This window comes from Ranitomeya imitator, chromosome 1, assembly GCF_032444005.1.
Source record: "Ranitomeya imitator isolate aRanImi1 chromosome 1, aRanImi1.pri, whole genome shotgun sequence".
Taxonomy (NCBI): domain Eukaryota; kingdom Metazoa; phylum Chordata; class Amphibia; order Anura; family Dendrobatidae; genus Ranitomeya; species Ranitomeya imitator.
In genome coordinates this window covers 1149683236-1149704704 of record NC_091282.1, presented here as the reverse complement: position 1 = coordinate 1149704704, position 21469 = coordinate 1149683236, and the positions used below count along the sequence as shown (strand labels likewise).

The window sequence follows — 21469 nt, the reverse complement described above, 5'->3', positions numbered from 1 at the left end:
AAGAGTCATGTTAAACAATGTAAAAAGCTTATGAAGTTATGTGGAATGCCAGAAGGGGGAGGTTACAGCCCCTGGAGTGGAAGATTGTCTTGAAAGAAAGAAAAGGTATCCTAGAAGATAATGGATTGTTGTCTATTGCTAGGGCATGGGAGAGAGTCTCTGAAAGTCTGTATAGAGAAAATTGGGTAGAAGAGGAAAGGAATAAAAAGGGCAGAGTTTTGAATTATGTGTACTACAAAAATATATCCAGTGAGCGGCCACCACCTTATAATGGTGGCCCAGAGCCATGTGCGAAAACTGGCGGCGGCCATTTTGTGGATGGCAAATGTAATTCTGACGGTGGCCATTTTGTGGATGGCAAATGAAATTCTGACGGCGACCATTTTGTGGATGACAAATGTAATTCTGACGGCGGCCATTTTGTGGATGGCAAATGTAATTCTGACGGCGGCCATTTTGTGGATGGCAAATGTAATTCTGACGGTGGCCATTTTGTGGATGGCAAATGTAATTCTAATGGTGGCCATTTTGTGGATGGCAAATGTAATTTTAACAGCGGCCATTTTGTGGATGGCAAAAGTGTTAATTCTAATGGTGGCCATTTTGTGGATGGCAAATGTAATTCTGACGGCAGCCATTTTGTGGATGGAAAAAGTGTTAATTCTAATGGTGGCCATTTTGTGGATGGCAAATGTAATTCTGATGGCAGCCATTTTGTGGATGGCAAATGTAATTCTGACGGCAGCCATTTTGTGGATGGCAAAAGTGTTAATTCTAATGGTGGCCATTTTGTGGATGGCAAATGTAATTCTGACGGCAGCCATTTTGTGGATGGCAAAAGTGTTAATTCTAATGGCGGCCATTTTGTGGATAACAAATGTAATTCTGACGGTAGCCATTTTCTGGATGGCAAATGTGCTGCTCCTGGTGGTGAACATCTTAGACTAAGGCTACACACCACATCACCAAATCCTTGTTACCCAGTAATGACCACTAACGGCCAATACTATTTTCCTTTGGGAAGTGAACAAGCTTTACCCATGTATCCTGTCTCAGTGGTTTCCAATGAGGCACTGAACCTCTCCCCTATCTAGCAATCCTCCCGCCTGGATCGTCCTTGGCACCGACCCTTTCTACTGTCACTTTCACTGCGAATTTAGCCGCACACACACACAAGATGCTCCAAGCAATGGCCTCTCCTCCCAACGCTTCCACTACAGTAGCACTCTCACACAGTCTACCTAACCCTATACCCGGTACCTCACAGGCTCTCTTGTAGCCAAGTGCACATCTGTATGGGACGGTGGCAACTGTATCAAGGGGGGACTCAATCTGGGAGGGGGATGTCAATAGCACAGGAAGCACAAAGGGGAGAGAATGTTGGCAACCTGTTTTCGAAAAAGAACTTCCTGAGGGACCCTTGTTAGTGGTGGGAAAGGGTGACATAACGACAATGGAAACAGACGCTATTGTTAAAGCTGCCAATTCTCGGTTAGAGCATAATGGAGGTGTAGCTAGAGCTATAGTATAAGAAGGAGGGGCGACTATTCAAGCTGACAGTCAAATCATTGTTGAGTCACATGGTCAGATAGCTGTTAGGGACATAGTGGTGACCAAATCTGGCAATCTTCCGTGTACAATGATCATACACGCTGTAACCCCTACTTTTGACCCTATTCATCCAGACGTTAGTGCTCAACAACTTCATGCAGCAATAACTCGCATTTTAGAGTATGCGAATATTAGTGAGCAAATTGAGACCTTGACAATTCCGGTGCCATCTCTACTCCCGCCTCAGGTGTCACCACCAACAGTGCCAATGCACATGTCTGAGGAGTCCACCCTCTACATCAAGTTTACACCCCAGCAAGCTGCTACTCTGTTGTACCAAGCTCCAGATCCAGAAAAACAGCCGATGCCTTTCTACAGAAGCATGCTTCAAATCCAAAGTACTTACCCAGCTACGTGGCAAGATCTAATTTCCCTGGCAAATCTTAAAGCAGTCGATGCATATTGGCCTGTTATGGATATCATGTTCAATGATGACTCACTTGCCAGTGACAATACATGGGACTTTGGTGTTGAGTTCTGCCAAGAACCCAAGACATGGGCCTCGGATGAGCTGACTGACCTATCACTTATGGTTGCCAAAGGATTCCAGATGCCTCAAAGCTGATGCAGCCATTGTACGAAGACCTCAAGACATCAGCGTTTCCACTATGTACCAAATCCGTGGAAGCTTTCTACGCTCTTAAACAGGCCATACAGTCTGCACCAGCTTTTGGAGTCCCAAATTCTGATATCATCTGAGGACATCCAGTTCTCTTAATGGCTCCACACGACATATTTGCTATTCCTGAAACCCTAAACATCTGTTGGTGCAGCGTCATATGAGACTACAATATTCGCTGTTGGTTCTGGATAATGTCACTCTTGTCCGCTGCAGCATCCTCAAACTGTCCATGCTGCTTCCTCTTTCCAGGGGGGATGTGGATGATGATGCTGAAGCTCTCGGAGAAGATGCCTCTACACACTCAAAGGAGGATCATGACTGTCTTGAACAAATGCAGGAAGAAGTAGCCTCCAAGAAAAACGTGTCTGAAGACCCATTCCCACATGCTGACCTGACGTTCCTCACTGATGGTTCCAGATTTGCAGATGAAACGGGAAGGTTCCATACGGGATATGCCGTGGTTACACATGACCAGGTTATCTCAGCTGGATCACTACCACCACACATGTCTGCACAAGAAGCGGAACTTAAAGCTTTGACGTTGGCTTGTCAGGAAGCAACGGAGAAGGTGGTCAACCTCTACACGGATTCAAGATATGCTTTCGGAGTGGCTCATGACTTCGGCAGTATCTGGGCAGCCAGAGGATACCTGACGTCCAGTGGAACTCCTGTAAAACATGCTGCTACCATACAAGAACTTGTGGCCGCTCTTGATCTACTTTCGGAGGTTGCAGTGATCAAGATCAAAGCTCACGGAAGATTGGATTCTCCAGAAGCAAGGAGGAACTTCGTTGCTGACAAAACAGTAAAAACCTATGCTGCAGATCCATTTGGGAAAGAGAAAGCAGCGGTGTACGTGTCACAAAACACTGAAGGGACTAAAGGCTCTCTTATGAGGATTATCCATCTACATCAAGACAAGACATCGGATGATGAAAAGAAGCCATGGCAAGAAGGAGGAGCTAAAAAAGGATGAAGATGGAGTCTGGAGGGTGAACAAAAAGTTCTGTCTACCCCGTAATCTGTACTCCTCGGAGACAGAATGGGCACACGGTATCGCCCAGAGGCAGGAATCAGATGATTGACCTGATTTGGAAGACTTACATGGCACTTGGGATCTCTACTGTCACCCCAAAAATACTGCAATTCCTGCCTTGTGTGTGCAACATGCAATCCAGCACCGCCCCAGAAAGTCAGAAACATTGGCTAAACCACTCTATCCCTTTCGGAGGATTCAGATTGATCACATTCAAATGCCAAAAGTAGGTAAGTACGAGTATGTACTGGTAGTGACTGACATGTTCTCAGGATGGCCCGAAGCCTATCCAGTAACCAACATGACTGCCAGAGTGACTGTTAAGAGACTGATGACTGAAGTAGTATGCAGATATGGGGTCCCAGAGGTAATTGAGAGTGACCAAGTACCCGCATTCATTGCAGCACTGACTAAGGAACTATGGACATTAGTGGGAGCTGATTTGGGTTTACATACTCCATATCACCCACAGAGCAGTGGGAAAGTAGAAACACTGAATGGCACCTTGAAAAATAAAATACTGAAAGCCAGTTAGGAGGTCAGACTAGGACAGACATTTTGCCCATTGCCTTATACTCAATTAGAAACACTCCAAGGGGTCCCACCAAACACACCACATGAGATTCTTTTTGGGGGGAGCCTCCAAGGTTGGGTCAATATTTTCCACAACAACTAGCTTTAGGAAGTGATACTCTTGTAAATTATGTAATTGTCCTTACTAAAAGAACTGTCAGTAACACATGTACAAGTTTTAACATCCATTCCAGATCCAGATTCCAGTGAATGCTTTCCAACCTGGTGACTACATGCTGGTAAAGAAGTTCATCAGAAAGACATCCCTGGAGTCAAGATTTGAGGGTTCCTACCAAGTGCTCCTGACTACTTCTACTTCAGTCAGGATTGCTGAGCGTCTCCAGGATTCATATTATTATTATTTATTGTAATAGCGCCATTTAATCCATCTCTCACATTATAAACTTGTTAGACAGTTAGGGACAGAGTAGGATCTGACCTGCTTATCAAAGTCCAGCTACAAAGGGAGGTTTTCCACAAGGGAAAACTTGTCTCAAACTGGTGAAAACTCCAATTCCCCCCTCCCGGGCGAGACGGTCAGATCTAGGATGTGTTACATCAGGGTGAGTGATATGTGTATTTTATGTAACCATGGAGATGGGAGATTGGAGAGTAATAGATCCAGCAGGTAGAAAAGTCTCGAGGACGCTGGTAGCGCGCTCCGAGATACCTCCTGATATATCCATGATTGGTCACACATTCTCTGGTGTCTATAGCATCCGTATTGTCATGAAACCTCTGATGTCATAGTGACACTTAACACTGGTGGGTTAGGGAACCACGATGGGATCAAGATAAAAAAAGGGTTAATAAAGTATTTAGGGGGGACTGTTGAGGAGAGCCATAAGATCAAATACTTAATTAACCCCAAGACATAAGAGGTTGAGAGAAGCAACCCATAGCGTGTATTGTTTGATCTTACATAAGTTTTTTTTAGATGAAAGTAAGACACTAAAGATGGCTGCCATTTCCTGTATCAGAGAGCCATGTGGCAGCCTGGCTGGTATCCAAGATGACGCCCACCCTGATGACCTCATGGATCCACCCACAGTGACGGCCACCTTGATGACCTCATGGACCAACCCACCCTGATGACCTCATGATGACCTCATGGATCCACCCATGGACTTGCTCATTGCCCAACCCACTAACCAATGGAATGCATCCGATCACTCCCATTCTAGAGCTAACCGAGCCCCCTTACAGGGGATATATAAATCTGTGTCTTGCCTGAATAAAGTCTCTTTTTCCCTTGCAGCTGGGCCATAGATTGATCATGGAGAGTTTACATATGACTGTGTGTTGTTATATGTTTATTTCTTTGGTGCGCACCTGATCAATATCCATTAGGCCAGGAGTAGGCAACTTAAGTGAAGTGAACATTTTATTATTAATTTGTTCAACCTAACAATAATACCTCCACATTTTCTGCAGGTGGTGTCGCAAATGGTGGGCTTACAGTGAGGGAAGCAATGTAGCGTTGCTGACTAGCTTCATTGTGAGAGGGTGCAACAACATTACGGGACATTTGGTAGTTAGTCCAGGCTTGCAAGTGCAGGTTGGTTAAATGTGTACGCATGCAAGTTGTATTTAGATTTTTCACATTCTGACCTCTGCTAAAGGTCCTTGAGCATTTCTTACAGATGACTTTGCACTGATCATTCGGATCTTGGTTAAAAAATTGCCAGACTGCACTCTTCTTACTATCGAATACCTTTTCAGGCATTACACACTGAGCAACTTTAACCGGATGGCCATGCTGTCCTACAAATGTTTTTGGTTTTGACACACGTTTTTGGCCAGATACGGGCCTGCCAGATGAACGCTGTTGCGATGTTGATGCCTGCTGTGGCTCCTCCTCTTCCGCTTCAGAGCTACTGCCGGTGGCATCCTAATCCCCCAATGGCTGCCAATCGGGGTCAACAACTGGGTTATCTATCACCTCCTCTTCTATGTCCTGTGCACCTTCCTCTGTGTCACCGTGTAAGCCGGTGCTATAGCGTTCGGGACGGGGCACCATCAGGGTCAGATTCTGGATCAGTACACTGCGAGGGCAATGTTGTGATCTGAGTCAAAGGAACAGCATAATAATCTAGCTGTGGCTGTGCATCTGTGCACTCCATGTCCGATTCATCTTGTAATGGGCATGGCCTGTTAACAATTTCCCTTTCTAACCCAGGCACGGTATGTGTAAAGAGCTCCATGGAGTAACTTGTTGTGTCGCCTGACACATCCTTCTCTGTTGTTCTGGGTGAAGGACACAAGGAAGCGAATTGTTCCTGACCGGGAGCATCCACTGACGACGCGCTGCTTTTAAATTTTTCACTTTCCGAAGAGGAGGCGAAAGAGCTAGAGGCAGAGTCAGCAAGGAAAGCCAAAACTTGCTCCTGCTGCTCCGGATTTAAAAGCGGTTTTCGTACTCCCAGGAAAGGGAGCTTTCGAGGCCTAGTGTAGCCAGACGATGACGCTGGCTCAACAACTCGAGACTTAGGTGCTATATTGCTTTTCCCACGACCACCTGATGCTCCACCACCACTACCATCATTACCAGCTGGCAATGACCGCCCACGGCCACGACCTCTTCCACCAGACTTCCTCATTCTTGGAAAAATGTAACCAAACTAACAAACGTTATATGGTACTGTAAAACCAGTTATAAGGTGTACGTTAACTTGTTGTGAGTTTAAATCTCCATTTATAGGTGTGTGAGACTGCTGGGAAAATCAGGCCCTCTGTATTACACTACACAGTTTCTGTGTCAGAAAGTGGCTGACAGATATGCCACAAACAGGACTGACACAGATGCACTTAGTGGCAATAGATATATTTCCCTTTACAGGTGTTGGAAAGTGCTGGGAAAATCAAGCCCACAGTATTACACTACAGAGTTTCTGTGTCTGAAAGTGGCTGACAGATATGCCACAAACAGGACTGACGCAGATGCACTTAGTGGCAATAGAAATTTCCATTTATAGATGTTGGGAGACTGCTGGGAAAATCAGGCCCACTGTATTACACTACACAGTTTCTGTGTCTGAAAGTGGCTGACAGATATGCCACAAACAGGACTGACGCAGATGCACTTAGTGGCAATAGAAATTTCCCTTTTTAGGTGTGGGAGACTGCTGGGAAAATCAGGCCCACTGTATTACACTACACAGTTTCTGTGTCTGAAAGTGGCTGACAGATATACCACAAACAGGACTGACGCAGATGCACTTAGTGGCAATAGAAATTTCCATTTATAGATGTTGGGAGACTGCTGGGAAAATCAGGCCCACTGTATTACACTACACAGCTTCAGTGGCAGATAGTGGCTAGCAGTTATATATATATATAACTGGTTTTACAGTACCATATAACGTTTGTTAGTTTGGTTACATTTTTCCAAGAATGAGGAAGTCTGGTGGAAGAGGTCGTGGCCGTGGGCGGTCATTGCCAGCTGGTAATGATGGTAGTGGTGGTGGAGCATCAGGTGGTCGTGGGAAAAGCAATATAGCACCTAAGTCTCGAGTTGTTGAGCCATCGTCATCGTCTGGCTACACAAGGCCTCGAAAGCTCCCTTTTCTGGGAGTAGGAAAACCGCTTTTAAAGCCGGAGCAGCAGGAGCAAGTTTTGGCTTTCCTTGCTGACTCTGCCTCTAGCTCTTTCGCCTCCTCTTCGGAAAGTGAAAAATTTAAAAGCAGCGCATCGTCAGTGGATGCTCCTGGTATGTATATATATAAAGGGACTGTGCTACAATAACAATCTCCCTACAATGATCTCAGGACAAGTATGGCAGCCGGCAGTAAAATGGATTGCTGCAAACAAAAGTGTGGACAAACAAAGAAACAAGAGAACTGTGCAGAAAGAAGCAACAGGATTTTTGCTTTGAAAAAAGCAGTTTGGTTCACACAACGGCATACAAACAGCAATGCAGCTATTAGGGAGCCTTATAAGCTACAGAGCTGATGCACAGAAATCTAGCCTCCACTGTCCCTGCAAAGAAAAGGTGGTGTTGGACAGTGGAAATCACTACAGCACAAGCGGTTTGGGGGTAAATCTTCCCTTCCTAACAATATCCCTGCCTCTGACGAAGCTGCAGCAACCTCTCCCTATGCTCAGATCAGCAGAAGTAAGATGACGGTCGGCGTGCATGCCCCTTTATAGCCCCTGTGACGCCGCTGAAAGCAAGCCAATAACTGTAATGCCCTTCCCTAAGATGGTGGGGACTGAGACCTACTGTATGTCATCACGCTGCCCACACTCTGCGTCCACCTTCATTGGCTGAGAAATGGTGCTGAACACGTCATATGAAACGCGACTTTGGCGCGAAGATCAACGACCGCATGGCCGATCCCACACTGGGATCGACTCGGGTTTCACGAAACCCGACTTTGCCGAAAGTCGGCGATTTATGAAATTGACCGATCACTTTCGCTCAACCCTATTGATAACCAAACAATCTGGCTGTATGCGTTTGATCCACAACTGTTGTAGTGTAAATGGCGTACAATATTTCCCCGCTGAAAAAACTTTGTAGGATTAGTTACACAGGAAAGTTTACATACCTCAGATGGACTTGTTACACTGCAGTAGCAATGTAGCAATGCTATTGCTAAATAACCAAGTCTGGCTGTATACTTCTGACGCACAACTGGTGTTGTATAAATGGCATATAATATTTTCCTGCTGAACAAAACTTGCAGGATTACTGTCACAGGAAAATTTGCTCACCTCTGATGGGTTTATTACAGTGTATGTGCAATATAGTGATGCTATTGCTAACCAAACAAGTCTGGGTGTCAGCTTTTGACACACAACTGGCGCAGCATAAATGGCTTACAATATTTACCTGCTCAGTACAATTTGCAGGATTAAGCGGAAAAGGAATATTATTAGCCCTGAAAAGGGCTTTTGCTATGAGTTGCAGCAGAAAGAACATCCAAGAATTAACCCTATTCTGTCCTACACAATCTCTTTGGGCACAATCTCTCAAAGTGCTGTTAAGAACAATATGAATATTGATTATAATTAGCTCTAACAAGGGCTGTTGTTGCAGTTGAAAGAAATATTAATGGTGTCTAATCCCTGCCTATACGCAGCTAAAACTCTGTCCCTAGCTCAGCAGCGCAGCACCTCTCCCTGCTCTGACTGTATCCATTGGTACACTATGCTGAGCATGTCATCATGGGTCTTATATAGACCTTATGATAATATACAGTCAGCAAATTATAGTATTGCCAAAATTAAGATGACTATGGCATTACAGTGACTGGCGGGTGGGGACTCGAGTTTGCACGCAAGCATTCAAAAATACTCGCCGACTAATGAGCATCTCAAGCACATTGATGCTCGAGTGAGTAACGAGCAGTGGCGAGCAAGCTCACTCATCATTTGTTTTCATGTAATAATTGCGACCGAAACAAGGCCAAGTGACTCAACTACACATGAAAACATAGGAATTGCTGGAAATTTCTCTGTACATATGTCAAAATTTTCAATATTTTGCTGCAATTGAAGGCAGTTGGTTTGCTTAAGTGCTGTAGAGTGCTACAAAAAATGAGTGTCTGCAGGAAACAGTGAAGAATGGTGGAGGTTCCTTGAAAGTTTGGAGAAGCATTTCAGCAAATAGAGATGTGGATATCGCCTGGAGTAATGGTGACCTCATTGCTGAAGAAAACATGTAGATACTTATTCATCAAGCAATATCAGGGATTGGCTCCAAATTTATTCTACAACCCTAAACATACAGCCAATATCAATATGAACTACCTTCAGCGCAAAGAAAACCAAAGAGTCCTGGAAGTGATTATATAATCCCCACAGAGCCCTGATCTCATCATTATGAAGTCTATATAGTATTAAATGAAGAAAAATAAAGATTTGCGCAAGCCTACATCCAAAGATTTGTGGTCAGTTCTCCAAGATGTTTGAAACAATTTCTCTGCTTTCAATTCTGTCAAAATCTGTCTGTCATTGGCTCTAGAAGAAATGATGATGCTTTACATGTGATTGATTTCAATTAGATCTTTTTTCTACGCAACTTGTCCAAGATATCATATAGACCATTGAAAAAAAACAGTAGACAGAAGTGGTAATAAACCCCTTCTCAGGGGAGATCAATATGAGAAGACTACGGTTTCTTGTACTAGAAGTGAAGAGGCACACAGGAATTGGGTCAGAATTGTTATCAGAGTGATGATGCACAGCATGAATCCAGTAAGTCACTTTTGTGCTCATTTAACTCAGTGCTACAATGAATAAAAGTAGGGCATGGAAGAGGGTCACAGATGCAAGAGGGGGTGTGGTGGCAGGAAAACAGGCGATTGTTTGAGACAGCTAGCCAGACACCCAAATCAAAGGCAATCCTATTGTATACTGGATTATTGAAATATATGATGTAACACCCCTGTAACTAAACTAGAAATGAATTAATTTGATGTGACACAAATTAAATCATTGTCAAATTTTTAGAAAGTTGCTGAGCCTTGTAAATTTGAACAATTTGTGATTCGACTCATGCAAATTGCTTAAAATGATAACCACCATTTTACACAAAACAAAAGATAGCATCACCTAGAAACATGACCTATGGCATGGCTGGGTGAACTGCTTTATGATGCCTTGCAGTTATCACATCATAAGGTATAGCACAGCCAATAGGGAGCAACTATCAAAGCCTGTATAAAAACACAAAAACATAGGCAGGGAAGGCAGCAGCTATTTTGTTGATGTCACAGTCCACATCTTAGTATTATAAATGAGACATAAAACACTGAATGTACAGATAGTGTGTGACAGCATAAGGCTGGCGTCCCACTAGCGAGTTTTACGGACGTATGAGAGGTGCAGAAAATACGGATTGCACACGGTACAATGATTCTCTATGGCCCAGCTCCTATCTGCCGTATTTTACTGATCCGTATTATACGGTCTTCTACGCATGCTGCGTTTGCACCGTATTGCGCAAAAAAATTGCCAATGAAAGTCTATGGGGGCGAGAAAAATACGGATTACAAACGGACCAGCAGTGTGACTTGCGATAAATACGCAGCAGTGTTCTATAGAAAAGCCGGTAATTCAATTGCCAGCTTTTCCTATCTCCTTCACAAACCCGACATGGTATGAGACATGGTTTACATACATCTCATATCCCTTTTTTTTTGCAGATCCCACACTACTAATGTTAGTAGTGTGTATGTGCAAAATTTGGGCGCTCTAGCTATTAAATTAAAGGGTTAAGTCGTGGAAAAACTTGGCGTGGGCTCCCACGCAATTTTCTCCACCAGAGTGGTAAAGCCAGTGACTGAGGGCAGATATTAATAGCCTGGAGAGGATCCATGGTTATTGGCCACACCCTGCTAAAAACATCTGCCCCCAGCCACCCCAAAAAAGGCACATCTGGAAGATACGCCTATTCTGGCACTTGGCCACTCTCTTCCCATTCCCGTGTAGCTGTGGGGTATGGGGTAATGAAGGCTTAATGTCACCTTGCTATTGTAAGGACGTGACAGAACGACGGAAGGTATGGGATATTGTTGATTTTTTATTTTTCCTTTTTTACAGAACGAGGGTCTTCAGGTGGATTAAGAGTCTAATAAAATATTACAACAACCTGTGTCTTTATTTCATTAAAATACTTTGTAATAATGTGTGTGTGTTTTATTAACCATTTCATATTATTGGATTAATAATGTATAGTTGTCATAATTGACGCCTCTCCATTATTAATCTGGTTTAATGTCACCTTATAATAGCAAGGTGACATTGACCCTTCATTACCCCATATCCCACCGCTACACTGGAGTGGGAAGAGAGTGGCCAAGTGCCAGAATAGGCAATAGATGTGCCTTTTCTGGGGTGGCTGGGGGCAGATGTTTTTAGCCAGGAGGGGCCAATAACCATGGACCCTCTCCAGGCTATTAATATCTGCCCTCAGTCACTGGCTTTATCACTCTGGCGGAAAAAATTGCGCGGGAGCCCACGCCAATTTTTTCTGCGATTTAACCCTTTAATTTAAGAGCTAGAGTGCCCAAATTTTACACATACACACTACTAACATTAGTAGTGTGGAATATGCAAAAAAATAAATGGGATATGAGATGGTTTACTGTATGTAAACAATGACTCATATCATGTCGGGTTTGTGAAGGAGATAGGAAAAGCCGGTAATTGAATTACCGGCTTTTCTGCTAACTAGCGCTGTATGATATATTTATATATATATATATATATATACAGTATATATATATATATGTGTCTCACTGACATATATATATATATATATATATATATATATATAGACAGTATATATGTTTTTACGATTATTTGAGCCCATGGATCCATTGTTTGTCCGTATTGCAAGCCTGCGAGAAAATCTCGCAGTACGGATGCCATACAGATTACATATGGAGGATGCCATGCGCAAAATACGCTGACACGCCCTGCCTACGGAAGACATATGGATCACTATTTTGGGGACTTTTCTGCGTATTACGGCCGTAAAAGCGGACCGTCTTTTCATACGCTGAGTGTGACGCCAGCCTAAGAGTGAAGAACAGTTACATCCACTTAAAAATAGCCACGTTTACAGAGGTTACTTGGACATAACTAAGGCTATGATTGCATTAAAGAGCTTGAAAAAGGTTTGGATAGAATCCTAGGAGGCACTAGATTGTTATATGAATCTTTTCAGTGCAATTGGAAGATTTGTAGCACTTTTGATTGTGGTAAATCGATTTGATGTCAATAGAATCTTTTGGAGAAATTCAGAAACTGTATAATTAAAATTTCAAAAGTTTCGCTCATCTCTAATCTCTAATCTAATTTTCAGTCTAGGCACAGTGTATGCTAAAAACTTTCATTCTTCTTTGAGAGGATTCTGGATAGTTGGAACGTTCAAAGAGATTTTCCTGCGTGTCTTAGTTATAGTTCAATTCTTTATACATAAGACCATAGCTGATCTTCCCTGTAAAACTGTAATGCTGAGTAACTGACAAACAGCTCTGGCAAACATTAAGAGACCACCACATCAAAACCCTGTCATGGGCAGCCCAATCTCCAGATCTGAACCCCATTGAAAACCTCTGGAATGTTGTCAGGAGAATGATGGATAGTCACAAGCCATCAAACAAAGAAGAACTGCTTAAATTTTTGCACCATGATCAATGTGAAAGACTGGTGGAAAGCATGCCAAGCCGCATGAAAGCTGTGATTAAAAATCATGGTTATTCCACAAAATATTGATTTCTGAACTCTTCCTGGGTTAAACATTAGTATTGTTGTTTCTAAATGATTATGAACTTGCTTTCTTTGCATTGTTTGAGGTCTGAAAGCACTGTTTATGTTTTTAATTTTGATCATTTTTCTTTGTCAGAAAAAATATAGAAAATTTATTGCTTGGAAATTCAGAGACATGTTGTCAGAAGTTTATAGAATTAAGGAAGAATTTACATTTTACTCAAAAACATACCTACAAAGAGAAAAATCAGACAAACTGAACATTTTGCAGTGGTCTCTTAATTTTTGCCAGAGCTGTATATAAAGTAATGTATATACAGCAAAGTGCTGACATGTGGCTGCTATACCTTACAGCACCAATTAGCAGATTTTGATTCATTCATGCTTGTGCATTTAACAGAGATAGCAGATTTCATTGAGGTCATGCCAGGATGCTTATCTGTGCGTGCAGCTGTAAACATTACTAAGAAGGCCCAAGCCTTACGATACGATACGATACGATACACTTTATTGATCCCATGGGAAATTATGGTATCACAGCAGCACAACTTAAATCATAAAAATCATAAAGGAATTACATAGTTGACATGACAGTGGAGTTGACAGAAGAACATTATACATTATACATTAGAATAGGACATACACAACAAGTGAACTGAAATGTAGAGAAATAAGTAGACATTCACCTTGGTGGTTTAACCCTGATGTTATTGTTGTACATTCCCATGGCAGTTGGCACAAACGATTTCCTAAATTTTTCCTTCTTACACCTCAGAAGTATTAACCGGTTGCTGAAGGTGCTCTTCTGTCTCATGAATAGCTCATATAGTGGATGTGCATTATTGTTCATAATTGCCATACACTTTTTCAGAGTTCTTCTCTCCACTACCTCCTCAAAAGAGTCCAGATTACAGCCCACAGCAGAACTTGCCTTCTTAATAATCTTATTCAGCTTATTAGCATCAGAGGCCCGCACACTACTACCCCAGCACGTGATTGCAAAAAAGATGGCACTTGCCACTACAGATTGGTAGAACATTTCTAACATTTTGCTACACACATTAAAAGACCTCAGTTTCCTTAGGAAATACAATCTGCTCATCCCCTTCTTGTAGACAAACTCTGAGTGGCATCTCCAGTCCAGTTTGCTATCCAAATGGACCCCCAAATATTTGTAACTCTCCACCTGCTCGACCTCCTGACCAGCAATAGTGATCGGTAAGCATTCCAACTTAATCCTGCTATAGTTGGCCACCAACTCCTTAGTTTTCTTAACATTTAGTTGTAGATAGTTACCATTAGTGTTGAGCATTCCGATACCGCAAGTATCGGATAACGGCCGATACTTGCGGTATCGGAATTCCGATACCGAGATCCGATATTTTTGTGATATCGGGTATCGGTATCGAATTAATAGGGATGTGTAAAATAAAGAATTAAAATAAAAAATATTGATATGCTCACCTCTCCGGCGGCCCCTGGACTTCACGCTGCTAACCGGGAGGCTTCTTTGTTTAAAAAGCGCGCCTTTCGGACCATGGGCGGCACGCGGCCAATCAGAAGCCGCGACGTCATTCTCATTCACAAAACTGCTAATGCTAGGAATTGAGGACATGCGAATGACGTCGCGGCCTCTGATTGGTCGCGTGCCGGTCACATGGGCGGCACGCGACCAATCAGAAGCCGGGACGTCATTCACAGGTCCGAAAGGCGCGCTTTTTAAACAAAGAAGCCTCCCGGTTAGCAGCGTGAAGTCCAGGGGCCGCCGGAGAGGTGAGCATATCAATATTTTTTATTTTAATTCTTTATTTTACACATCCCTATGGTTCCCAGGGTCTGAAGGAGAGTTTCCTCTCCTTCAGACCCTGGGAACCATGAGAATACCTTCCGATACTTGATGTCCCATTGACTTGTATTGGTATCGGATATCGGTATCGGCGATATCCGATATTTTTCGGGTATCGGCCGATACTATCCGATACCGATACTTTCAAGTATCGGACGGTATCGCTCAACACTAGTTACCACTGCACCAATCCACGAAATTCGACACCACACTTCTGTATTCCTCATCCCCCTGATCTCCCCTAATGCATCCCACAACCACAGAGTCATCCGAAAATTTTTGAAGGTGGCAAAGTTCAGATTTATACTGAAAGTCTGAAGTATACAGTGTGAATAGAAAGGGCGCAAGCACCGTTCCCTGGGGGGCACCTACACTGCTCAGTAATCTGCTTGACACCACTGCTCCCATCTGTACAAACTGTGGCCGATCTGATAGGTAGTCAGTTATCCAATTTCTCATCCCCTCCTCAACCTTCATATCAGTCATCTTTTTGTGTAGTAAAAGTGGCTGCAGGGAGTTAAATGCACTCGAGAAATCGAAGAACATCGCTCGCACAATGGTACCGTCAGTCTCCAGAAATGAATGTACCCTATGTAACAGAGAAAGAATAGCATCATCAACCCCCAATCTATGTCGGTAGGCAAACTGAAGGGGATCGATAAAAGCATTGACCCTTGGTCTTAAGTGAGCAAGCACTAATCTTTCCAAGGCCTTCATAGCGTGAGATGTTAAGGCTACAGGACGATAGTCATTTAGGGTTGCAGGAGAAGAAGTCTTGGGTACCGGCACCAGACAGGAAGTTTTCCATAACACAGGTACCCTCTGTGTTTGTATACTTCCATTAAATAGGCGTGTAAAGACAGTACACAGCTGGTCTGCACAAACTTTAAGGATACGTGAGCTGAGTCCATCAGGTCCTGCAGCTTTACCAATGTTAAGTGACTTAAACTGCCTCCTCACATCATTTTCGGATGCTCTAAATTTAGTCTGCTCATCCTCCAATATCGATGTTGCAGAATTTGCACCCAATTCCCATCCACTATCAGTTGGCGGTACACATGTACTGCTAAACCTGTTGAAATACTCATTCATCTCATTAGCCTTGTCTAGATTTCCACCATGATTTTCAGGCCTCAGCTTAAGCCCAGTCAGTAATTTCATTCCTGACCAAACCTCCCTGGTACTATTGTGGGACAGTTTCTTTTCAAGTTTAATTCTGAAGGCTTCCTGGGCCTCCTTTATTTTATGCTTCAATTCATGCTGTATCATTTTAATTTCCTCTTTGTCACCTAATTTAAATGCCTTTTTTTCCTGTTGAGCAAATGCTTCAATTCTTTTGTTATCCATGGCTTGTTGTTTGCAAAACACCTAATCTTTTTAGTCCGCACCAACATATCAGTGCAGAAGTTAATGTAGTCAGTCACTATACCAACCACTTCATTAACATTTGTATACTCGTCCATTGTCCCAAGCAACACATCCCAGTCTGTAAGATGAAAGCAATCCTGCAAAGCCTGTTCATTTGCTGGACTCCACATTCTAACTGATATAATGGTAGCAGGCTGTTTTCTAACAACAGTTGGTAGACTGGTGACAATAGTATAAGATTGTGATCAGACTTCCCCAAGGGCGGCAGGGTAGACGATGAATAAGCATTCTTGACATTCGCATAGAGTAAGTCTAAAGTAATATTGTCACGTGTTGTACATTTAACAAATTGATAGAATTTAGGTAAGGCAGTAGAAATTTTAGCCCTGTTAAAATCCCCAGAGATTACAGTAAGCGAGTTGGGGTGTTTCAGCTGGAGCCGAGCAATGACTCCTGACAGCACTTCGCCTTATGGAAATATGCAAGGCAAAATTAGGTTAAGCATGAAGTTGGTTCATTAAGTAGCTACATCCACATGAATTGCATTTCTATAATGTGGTTATTCTTCTGTAAATCTTACAAATCATTTAAAAACTTCATATTCACTAAGGCTACTTTCACACATCAGGTTTTTCACCGCATGCTGTTTCCGGCGTCGCGCCGCAGCGCCGGATCCGGATTAATGTGTGAAAACCGGATGGGACGGATCCGGTTTTCAGCTGGATCAGATGCCTGGATCCAGCGAGAAACCGGATCCATCCCATCCGGTTGGCATCCGTTTTGTCCGTTTTTCCATCCGGTTTTTGACGGATCCGGTTTTTAAAAATGCCCCCTGACAGGCTAAAAATGTGATTGGCCCCCTGAAAACTATGTATACAGTGTTCCTACAGCCCATCAGTGACAGGATGGAGAGGAGTAGATACAGAGCAAGATGGACGGCTTTATTGCGAAGATTCTGCAGAATAACGTGGATTTCATTGTGGAGGCGAATAGATTGAAAGCAATTGTTCTTGAGAAGGAGCGAGAGAGACAGCACATCATGCATCTGTGCCGACGCCGTTTGTGGATCCACCCCATCACGGCTGTTGTGAATTCTGTGGTCAAGCTCCCTCCTGTGGTCATGAGTGGTACTTTGGCTGGTTCTGTCCATGGGCTTCCTCTGGTGGATGTGAGTGGGGCTGCGGCTTCTGAGTTTCCTTCCTCAGGTGACGAGGTTAAGTCGTTAGCTGCTGCTCTATTTAACTCCACCTAGTTCTTTGCTCCTTGCCTCCAGTCAATGTTCCAGTATTGGTCTTGCTCTCTCCTGGATCGTTCTTGTGGCCTGTCTTCCCTGCATAAGCTAAGTTCTGCTTGTGTTTCTTGTTTGCTATTTTTTCTGTCCAGCTTGCTATTTTGGTTTGTCTTGCTTGCTGGAAGCTCTGGGACGCAGAGGGTGCACCTCCGTACCGTTAGTCGGTGCGGAGGGTCTTTTTGCGCCCTCTGCGTGGTTGTTTGTAGGTTTTTGTGCTGACCGCAAAGCTATCTTTCCTATCCTCGGTCTATTCAGTAAGTCGGGCCTCACTTTGCTAAAATCTATTTCATCTCTGTGTTTGTATTTTCATCTTTACTCACAGTCATTATATGTGGGGGGCTGCCTTTTCCTTTGGGGAATTTCTCTGAGGCAAGGTAGGCTTATTTTTCTATCTTCAGGGCTAGCTAGTTTCTTAGGCTGTGCCGAGGCGTCTAGGTCTGGTCAGGAGCGCTCCACGGCTACCTCTAGTGTGGTGTGATAGGATTAGGGATTGCGGTCAGCAGAGTTCCCACGTCTCAGAGCTCGTCCTATGATATTAGTAACTATCAGGTCATTTTGTGTGCTCTTAACCACCAGGTCATTTGTGTTTCTAAACCACCAGATCATAACACACGGCACAGAGAATGACGTGGGGAGTCTTTTCTACTTTATACATGGAGCTACGAGGAGAGCCAGAGAAGTTTTTCAGCTATATGCGGATGAAAGCGGAGAACTTTGATGTATTGGAAGATCGAATTGAACATCTAATAAGAAGGAGTGATACATATTGCAGATTCTCTATTACACCGGCTGAGCGTCTGATGGTCACTCTTCGGTAAGCATTCTTTTTTGATGTACTCTTGTAGCGCACTTTCATCAATTGATATTTTGAATTTGTAGTAATTTCTGCCTTGCTTTTGATCACAGATTCCTAGCTACTGGAGAATCCCTTTCGTCACTACATTTCCAGTTCAGACTGGGAATTTCCACCATCTCTGGAATTGTAAAGCACACTTGCCGTGCAGTGTGGGACTCTTTGAACAATGATTTTGTTCCACATCCCACAATGCAGACTTGGTTGGAAGTAGCACACAAATTCCAGGAAGTGTGTCAGTTTCCCAATTGCTCGGGCGCGGTGGATTTGAAACATATCCATATTGTGAAACTGGCTGGTTCTATAACTATAGAAAGTACTTTTCCATCATGCTGATGGCCATTGCCGATGCGGATTTCAAGTTTGGAGCAGTGGATATTGGGGCGTATGGCCGCTCAAATGATTCACAAGTTTTCAAACTGTCTGCAATGGGGCAGCATTTGTATGGAAAAAACCTTTCAATTCCCCCCCCCCCAAGAACACTGCCTCAAACCTCTGAGCCACCAATGCCTTTTGTTTGTGTTGGGGATGAAGCCTTTCAGCTTTCAGAACATCTTTTGAAACCCTACTCCAGCCGTAGATTAAACCAAACTAAAAGAATTTTTAACTACTGACTCACACGTGCACGGAGAATGGTTGAGTGTGCGTTTGGGATCTTACCGCCAAATTTAGAGTTCTACTGACATCTACTGTATTAACTTGAAGACAGACACTGTGGATGAGGTAGTGAAAGTGTGTGTTGTCCTGCACAATTATGTGATATCCAAGGAACAGGTTTCCATTGAGGACCACTCTGAAGAAACCACCTTGGCTGATTATAACAACATAACGTATAGAAGTTCTGTGACTGTTTCCCGAATTCGGGATCAATTCGCAGAATATTTTATTTCACCCAAAGGAAGAATAGACTGACAGGATGAGAGAGTTTGAACAATTTGTCTTGAACCTAGTAACAAGTTTTTTTTTACCTTTTTACCCAAATTGTGTACCTGTTTGGGTTGTACCCAAAGTATTTAACCTTTTTACCCAAGTTGTGTACCTGTTTGGGTTGTACCCAAAGTATTTAACCTTTTACCCAAGCTGTGTACCTGTTTGATTTTACCTTTTACCCAAGTTGTGTACCTGTTTGGGTAATACCCAAAGTATTTTACCTCTAACCAAGAAACCTTGTTTTACCCAAGTGTTATCTATACCTTATAAAGAAAATACAAATTGGCTGTAAACAACACAATTTTATTAAACATTTTTTTAACACAACAAAAACACCAAAAAAACTAAAGGTTGGAATAAGTTGGGGTGGAGATAGTGCTGGAGGGGCTGTCAGATAGGGACGCTTCGACAGTGGGAGTGTGGAGAGAGGAATGTTGGTGGTGGGGAAGAATCAATAGGTAGTGGTGAAGGGGTGGAGAAGGCAAATGATCGGGTGGACAGGAAAGTGGGATTGGGGTTAGGAATTTGGTAGGATGGAGGGGTGTAGGTGATGTTTTGGGAAGATTGTGAGGCAGAAGCACTGATGGGTGGAGAAGAGGGTTGGGAAGAAGGTGAAAGAAGCTGGTGGTAGTGGGCAGGGAGAGGAGGCCCGGATGAAGTAGATGGGAAGTGGTATGGGTAAGGATCATCATATTGGTCAGAATGGTGGGAAGTCTGGCTGGTGGGACGGGGCATGGGAACTTTGGTAGTGTTGTGGCTGGTGGGACGGAGCACGGGCATGATGTGGGTGATGGTGAGGTTGGTGGGATGGGACACGGGCAGGTTGGTGGTACGGGTCAGGTGGATGGTAGTGGTTGTCGTGATGGATAGTGGAGGAAGGAGGGGCAGGTGCAGGATGGGTGGCAAGAGTCTCAGCTTTTGAGGCAATGAGCGCTAGAGTAGACTGGCAGGATTCCATTACTTGCATCTGCTGAGCAGCAGATAGCGTCTCCATTTGCTCGAGTACCGACTGGAAAAAAGTGTTGTTCGGTGACTGTCTTGCCTCTGAACGCATCGTTAACAGAAGTGTATGCAACTCGAGAATACTTTTATGTATTAAATTGAAACCTGCAGCCATTTGCTCGGACAAAACTTTGAGACAGTTCTGGAAGGATGCGTTCAGGTGTAAGAACTCGGGCGCATAGCTCTGTACCTGACCCCTGTGCCGATGGCGCCCCGAAGCAACAGGTGTACTAGAGGTGGCTGCAGCAGAGGGGTAAGGTACAGGAAACGCTATATCCTCACCAACAGATACATGCAATGGAACCGGCCAGGGTGCTCCAGCCCTCGCGGATGGGACACAGGGATCTGATGTGTGGGAAGGCTGGGAAGGTACAGAGTGGGAAGGTGCAGAGTGGGAAGGTGCAGAGTGGGAAGGTGCAGAGTGGGAAGGTGCAGAGTGGGAAGGTGCAGAGGGGCCGGGACTGTCGCAGTGTTCCTTGGTGCCGGCCTCCTGAGGGATCGCCCCAGAGAGGTTCAAGTCTGCTGCAGGCTCCCGAGTGCTCCAGATGGTGCTGTGGAACAAAAGAGAAAAACAAACAATTAATATACTGATATTGCATGGCCCTGGCTGAAAGCGCAAAAGAGGTTTAGACATGTTAAACATTGGTTATTATATGTGGTGGGTAATATTTACCTTCGGGTCACCATCATTGTCCTAAGGAACGACAGGGCTTGGGCATACTTGTATCTGCTCCTGCGTGCTCCAAAACCACTCGGGGACCGCATCTCTTTGTTGAACTCCTTCCGTGATCGACCGCCACCATTTCACAATCCTCTCACTTGTTAAAAAAGGAGAAACACAAATTGGTTAGAAACAATACTTAGAATGCATCAACAAAACTGAACTGTGTATACTTACGTTCTTGATTCTGGGCCCGTACATCGCGGTCCTCACCCTTCTCTATAAGCTGTTGGCAGACTTGCTCCCAGAGTCGACGGGTCATGATGACATCAGCATGGCGGCGGTCAACCATGTTCCACAGCGGCTCCCTGTCTCGGATAAGCTCGATGAGGAGGTCAATATCGAGGCCGACCTCCTCATCGTCCGAATCAGGAGCACGCTGTGAAGCCTGTTA

General features: G+C 43.9%; 1 protein-coding gene across 1 annotated transcript; it reads right to left on the bottom strand.

The window, feature by feature from the left end:
• Window positions 1-19695: 19695 nt before the first annotated feature.
• Window positions 19696-21140, bottom strand: LOC138658324 (uncharacterized). The gene is made up of 2 exons (XM_069745793.1): window positions 21028-21140; window positions 19696-20905 (listed from the first exon to the last, which is right to left on the bottom strand). The coding sequence occupies exons 1-2, from the start codon at window positions 21117-21119 to the stop codon at window positions 20050-20052; spliced, it is 948 nt and encodes a 315-aa protein (XP_069601894.1). The 5' UTR covers window positions 21120-21140; the 3' UTR covers window positions 19696-20049.
• Window positions 21141-21469: the final 329 nt, after the last annotated feature.

Bases quoted from the DNA above. Each gene is read 5' to 3' on its own strand.
- LOC138658324 (XM_069745793.1), bottom strand. From the start codon at position 21,119: ATGCGGTCCCCGAGTGGTTTTGGAGCACGCAGGAGCAGATACAAGTAT. The intron at 20,906-21,027 runs GTAAATATTACC...TTTGTTCCACAG, and splicing joins ACAATGATGGTGACCCGAAG to CACCATCTGGAGCACTCGGG.